At 58.4% G+C, this 6,487-nt stretch overlaps 1 protein-coding gene across 1 annotated transcript; it reads left to right on the top strand.

The window, feature by feature from the left end:
• The first annotated feature begins 237 nt into the window (after positions 1 to 237).
• On the top strand, positions 238 to 5,028 carry LOC120657027 (fatty acid desaturase DES2). Its single transcript, XM_039935272.1, has 2 exons — positions 238 to 423; positions 3,379 to 5,028. Exon 2 carries the CDS (start codon positions 3,383 to 3,385, stop codon positions 4,544 to 4,546), a length of 1,164 nt encoding a protein of 387 aa, XP_039791206.1. The 5' UTR covers positions 238 to 423; positions 3,379 to 3,382; the 3' UTR covers positions 4,547 to 5,028.
• The last annotated feature ends 1,459 nt before the right edge of the window (positions 5,029 to 6,487 follow it).

Here is a 6,487-nt window from a genome sequence, read left to right as displayed (position 1 = left end):
GTCGTTGTCCCCGGTTTTCCTGGGCCGCCCCCGTCCGTCGGATGCGCGCCGCGGTCGGCCGGCGCCCGCCGCCGCGCGATCCGGGTCACGCCCAGCCGGGGGCCAGCGAAACAGGGCGCTCCACGTGTACGGGGCCGCCGACGTGGGCTGGTGCGCCCCACCCGGCCAGAACCGCGGGCCCACCCGCCAGGGAGGCTCTGGCCTCTGGGGGGCCTTTGGCGGAGGGGGGCGGGGGCGCTTTTAAATAGCGCCTCTCCCCCGGCGGAATCGGAGGCGGCCAGGCTCCCTCCTCCCCCTGCAAATCCCTGCACCCACACAACCACTCGTTTTCCTCTCCAGGAGAGGAGAAGGAGGGGACAGGCGAGGCCGGCGGCGTCCACCCGATCTGCTCCGACTCTGCGGTGCCGTCCTCCTCGGTCTCAGGTGCCCCTCGCATTCGCCTTCCTCGGTTAATTAATCCCCCCCCCCCCCCCCCCCGGCCACTGTTTCATAGATTGCTCTGTTCCGGTGTGGGCTGGTGAGGTGAGGGAGGAATCGGCTGCGTTTTCGTTTCTCCGGAGTTTGGTTTTGCGGGGGCGGTGTTGCTCGGGAACATGCTGCCGGTTGGCTCGCCGGCGTGGGCATGTGGCTCGCCGTCGATCCGCCGGCCGAGCCCGCTGTCGCGCCGGCGTTGGCGGGCGGCGCTGGTCGTCGATCCGTAGCGTTCGGTTTGGGGGGGGGGGGGGTGATGTAATGGGGACGCGGTAGTTCGCCGCGGCGCCTGCCGGTCGAGCTCGACGGCGATCTCACCGGCGGGCCCCCGCGAGGCCTTCCGATGTAGATTGGCGCGAATGATTCGCGACGAACGCTCGCTTGTTTCTCATCAGATCTGCAGCCTGCGCGATTCAGCGAGCCATGCCGGTCCTACTCCTGAGATATTTCCCCGTGCTGCGGGACCATGATCTCCGCCCCCCTCAAGCCGTTACCACTCGTTTATGGAAACCTGACATGCCACCTTTCGCCCACAAGCTTTTCGCAGTTCCCGTTAATCCGGTGGAGGAAAGCAGCAACCTTTAGATGTTTTCTTTTGTTTTTATTTTTTTGCCTCCAAAGGCAGCCCTCCTTTCGGCTTTTTTAGGCCCCCGTCCATGTTGGGCGTCGCTGCACTGCACTGGCTCCAATGATGCTCCGCATTCGGTGGTCAGCCGCTCTGATTTTTACTGATGAATGATGAGCTAAGCTCCGAGTTGGCGATGACTGCACTCCAGAATTGACCTTTCGGCATGAGCAATCGACGTTTCGACGAAGCAACATGCTGCTTTGGTCCTGTTTCCGGCATTAAAAACACTATTTTTCCGGAAGGAGAAAAGGGAGACGCTTTCCCGTGCTCGAGGGACGCGAAGGGGTAGGAATTTGAAAGAAAAAAAAAGGGTGCGTTTCTTTCAATCTCAGTCACGGCGCTCCGGGGATGGCGGCTGGCCGGCCGGCCGGCGGCGGCGCGTACGGTGGCTCTTGACCTACGAAAACGCATCGTGATTAACGAAGCACCGCCGTCAGATTCCGTTGGGCGGTGGCGATTGTCTCTTCCTCCCCACGTAGGGCCAAAACCGTGATATAGAAAAGAAAAAAAAGATTCACCTACCCCGCCTCGCTGCTACAGACAACGGCGTGCGGCAGGCCTCTGCTGTTGTGTCTGCGCAACGGTACAAGGCGCCTGCGAGGCCGGCAGCAGGGGAGGGGGGTCAGGGGTGGCACCGAATCCCGGGCCCACATGGTGGCCCGGCGCGCCGATTTCTTCGGAAATTGTGTACTCCTAACAAAAATTCCGAGCCGTAGAGTAACCTAGCTGGACTCGACAAGTGTCCAGCGGCGTGGATCAGCGGATCTGGGCGCTTGTGAGGTTTTTGAAGACTGCAAGGGCCCTCTGGTAACTGGTCCTTCACCTTGGCCTTGGCCTGCAACTTGCTGTGCCATGATATGATACTTATCATAGTAGTGCCATACCGGTGCTCTGATGCCTGTCTCCGATACGAGTATACTATACCATGGCAGCCGATTTGCATGTTTATCTCGCTCTTGAGGTCCAATTAGAAAGTTAGGGATCCAAATCAGTCGGGCGCCCTCGTCTTGGCAGGTTTAATGCGTAGGATCAGCACAGCCGAGAGTCTCCATCGACGCAAAGTGTCTCCATCCGGACGGCATAGTTGGCCGGTCTGAGAGGACATGCTCGTATCATTTTTGCCAAGGGGGACAGGCAGCATCCGATCCGAGCACACCCTGTGGAGCACATGTCTAGCTGTGCACCATAACCATTAGTGGATGCTGCACTGCCAAGGTTTTGGCGATACAGTAATTTGATGAAGCAGAAAGACTAAAAGCTGAAACCTTTCCCTTTTTTTTGGCACTGATTAATACTAGCTCGCGGTGAATAATTGGTGCGCGCCCAGATGGGAGTACTAGCTGTCTCTGAACTCTGAATGGTAGGTGCATCGAGAGATGACAGTCTTCAGAGTTCGGTTTTTTTTAAGGACTTGAGAGTTCAGATATGCTAGCTTGTCAAAACCAACCACTCGTCCAGGGGCAACGATTTCCTTGGTGCTGGATGGTCATTGGGTAGCTAGATTTGACCATCCAATGCGTGTGGTAGGATGTCATGGCAGATATTCAGATGAGGTACCTTTTTCATTCGCCCCAACTTGCCATGAATCTCTTCTCCACACGTTTCTGGTGCTTGAAATCTCTTCGGGCTGCTGCTTTCCTGGGGTTCATAAGTACTTTGACAAAGAAAGCCGTCAAATTATGTGCACTCTTGCAGCGCATCACATGTTTCTTGAGGGGTTTGTAACTTTGTATAGGATTAGTTAGTGGCACGTAACATCACGAGTGACAAGGCCTTCAATCTATTTTACATTTGTTCAAACGATTCACCATTTTCTTTTACCATCCTGGTCTTGGTGTAAAACTTTTTAAATTTTATTAGTTTTATTGGTAATTCAGAAGCATAGCGGATCTGAAGCAGGGCATGTGATACACTCGGAAAGCGAATCTGAACTCTGAGCATGAGCAAGTAGTATGTCGCAGATGCCATAGGGCTCGCACATGCTGCTGCGATCGATGCTACCCCATCCTGCTATCCTGTGTCACGTAGGAATATTTTTTCAATCGTGTTTAGCCAAGAAAAGCATCGCATCGCATCATGCCGCCCGGCACCCGCCACCTTTGTGGACAGAGACGTCCTCGCGCCGTGTTTTTCTTTTTTGGTGGTTGATGCTCCGCTCGTGCACGCGCAGAATCTAAGCCAATAATAAGTGCCAGCTTGCTAGATATTTTTGGTTCATGACAGTTTCCTGGGCATATTTTTAAGGGATGCAATCTGTTTTTTTTTTCTTTTGCCTGCAGCAAAATGGGTGCCGGCGGCAGGATGACGGAGAAGGAGCGGGAGAAGCAGGAGCGGCTCGGCCGTGCCGGCGGCGGCACGGCGATGCAGCGCTCGCCGGTGGACAAGCCACCGTTCACGCTGGGCCAGATCAAGAAGGCCATCCCGCCGCACTGCTTCGAGCGCTCCATCATCAAGTCCTTCTCCTACGTGGTCCACGACCTCGTCATCGTCGCGGCGCTGCTGTACTTCGCGCTTGCCATCATCCCGGCGCTCCCGAGCCCGCTGCACCTCGCCGCCTGGCCGCTCTACTGGATCGCGCAGGGCTGCGTGTGCACCGGCGTGTGGGTCATCGCGCACGAGTGCGGCCACCACGCCTTCTCGGACTACTCGCTCCTGGACGACGCCGTCGGCCTGGTGCTGCACTCGTCGCTGATGGTGCCCTACTTCTCGTGGAAGTACAGCCACCGGCGCCACCACTCCAACACCGGCTCCATGGAGCGTGACGAGGTGTTCGTCCCCAAGAAGAAGGAAGCGCTGCCATGGTACACCCCGTACGTGTACAACAACCCCGTCGGCCGGCTGCTGCACATCGTCGTGCAGCTCACCCTGGGGTGGCCGCTGTACCTGACCACCAACGCGTCGGGGCGCCCGTACCCGCGCTTCGCCTGCCACTACGACCCCTACGGCCCCATCTACAACGACCGGGAGCGCGTCCAGATCTTCATCTCCGACGCCGGCGTCATGGCCGTGTCGTTCGGGCTGTACAAGCTGGCGGCGGCGTTCGGGTTCTGGTGGGTGGTGCGCGTCTACGCCGTGCCGCTGCTGATCGTGAACGCCTGGCTGGTGCTCATCACCTACCTGCAGCACACCCACCCGGCGCTCCCCCACTACGACTCGAGCGAGTGGGACTGGCTGCGCGGGGCGCTGGCCACCATGGACCGCGACTACGGCATCCTCAACCGCGTGTTCCACAACATCACGGACACGCACGTCGCGCACCACCTCTTCTCCACCATGCCGCACTACCACGCCATGGAGGCCACCAAGGCGATCAAGCCCATCCTCGGCGAGTACTACCAGTTCGACCCCACGCCCGTCGCCAAGGCGACCTGGCGCGAGGCCAGGGAGTGCATCTACGTCGAGCCCGAGGACCGCAAGGGCGTCTTCTGGTACAACAACAAGTTCTAGCTGCTGCTTGCGGAGCCTGAGGTGATCGCCCGTGCTTGCCGCAGGAATGGGAGAAGATCAGGAAGAGAAGATGGTAATCGTCCTACCAGGTCCCCATCTACCTATCTATGGTTAGTCATCAGTCTTTAGGCAGGAAAAGAGAGCATTTGGGCACAGTTTGAGACGGCTTTACTGCAGTGCCATTGCTAGAGGTGCCCATCAACCACAAGTAGGCGGATTTGTCAGTGTAGTGTGTGTCCGTGGACCATGGCGGCGAGCTTTGGGCAGCTCGTTCCGAGTTGTGTTTTCTTCTCCGTGTGTGTTAGTCGCCGCCGCCGGTGTAGCCTGGCTGGCGGCGTCCGTTGTGGTTGGCCGTGCCTGGCCGCGCGCGTCGTGTGCGTCTTGTCATTGCGTCGGCGTCTCTCCCGTCCCCCTTCGCGTCGTGTTGTTGTGAAACCGTATCCTCTGGTGCTTTTGGCGGAAATAACAGATCGTCGAACGGCAACTTTTTGGGTTCGTTGTGGTGGTTTTCCGACGCGGCGCGCACACGGCTCTCGTGTCGCGTTGCTCGTTCCTGGGCTGCCTGCTCGCTGGCTTTTCCGGCCAAGAATCCAAGATTGTCCCGGCTGATGCCTGATGGCTCCCTGCGGACCCACCCACGCAAAAGATGTGGCGAGCACGCCCCTCGCTTTGCCGGGACATTCTGCCTTGGCGCTGCCTGGCTCTAGTGCCAATTTGCAGCGTTTTGGTCCAGCGTACGTTTATTGTGTGGATGGAGAGGAACTGCTACATCCGTGGTGCCCAATCGCCTGTTGTTTTTGTTTGGGACTGTGATGAGAGGACCAATGCTGCTCTCGGCACCGTCTCAACTGTCCCTTACGGACGGCAGCTGAACTTGCACATCATGTACGACCCCCATCAACGTCTGATGTGTGAATTCATTGCAGCACCACAGTACGTCTAGCTTTGTATCGTGACACAAATCTTTGAGCCGTGGCACGAGATCCAAGCAAAAGAAATCAGGACCGGTCTCCATCCGCGCGTCGTCTTCACCGCTGAAACCGAGGACGAGTCGCCAGTGGCGCTCGACGTCACTGCGGCCGGCGCCATCATCAGTCCCTCTCCGGGTACAGTGCGGAGCGCCGGTGGCTAGTTGCTGCGCCACAGCCGCGGGAGCAGCCGAGCCGTGCAAAGCTTGCGTTCTTCTACACTTTCCCTTGCGTTCAAGCCTCGATTACACACAACGAGCAACTAAAAGCTGTGCCGAGCGGGCAGATATTCTAATGGCGCACCGCGCACGGGCTCGGATCGGCTGGCGACGGCGGCGCGCCAACCGAACGCCGCGCCGGATTGTGCCCGGGCAAGCTGAAACCGGCCGCCCAGCACAGGACCGCAGCCGCGCCGCGCCGCGCCCAAGCGCGTCTGCCAGGATGGGCACGCCCGCGCGCACGTACGCGGCGAGGGAACACCACGGCCGGGACGACGATGAGACGGGTTCGGCCGGGCATGGGTGTGGTATGGGCACGGCAGCGGACATTTTGTGTCCTGGCCTCTGCTGGTGACACGCCGGCAGTTTGTCCGCTGATCCGTTGGGGTTGGGGTTGGGGTTGGGGTTGGGGGATGCAGGTCTGTGGGGGATCAGAGGTGTGTGAGTGAGGTCGTAGTGGTCGCCGGTCGCGCCGTATGTCGCATACTCCTTGTCCTCTGATTCTCGCGGCCTGCTTGTGCCTGGTAGATCGATGCAGATAGATGAATGGCTTGATGAGAGGTAAAAGTACAGGGGCTACATCTAATTAATTGAAGCGCTTTGTTGTCCGTCATGACCTGGACACGATGACAGAGATGCAAAACTAAAGCTCGTACCTGTGCATGTAGACGAAATCCTAATTCTGTGATTCGAAATGCGATGGATGTTCCGTTTCGTGGGCAAATACGCCTGCTAATGGGTCTAGACCCACCCCT

This window comes from Panicum virgatum, chromosome 1N (assembly GCF_016808335.1).
Source record: "Panicum virgatum strain AP13 chromosome 1N, P.virgatum_v5, whole genome shotgun sequence".
NCBI classification, from domain to species: domain Eukaryota; kingdom Viridiplantae; phylum Streptophyta; class Magnoliopsida; order Poales; family Poaceae; genus Panicum; species Panicum virgatum.
The sequence above is the reverse complement of the archived record's forward strand: the minus strand, read 5'-3'. Positions and strand labels throughout refer to the sequence as shown.

Coding starts and splice junctions, on each gene's coding strand:
- LOC120657027 (XM_039935272.1), top strand. CDS start 3,383: ATGGGTGCCGGCGGCAGGATGACGGAGAAGGAGCGGGAGAAGCAGGAG.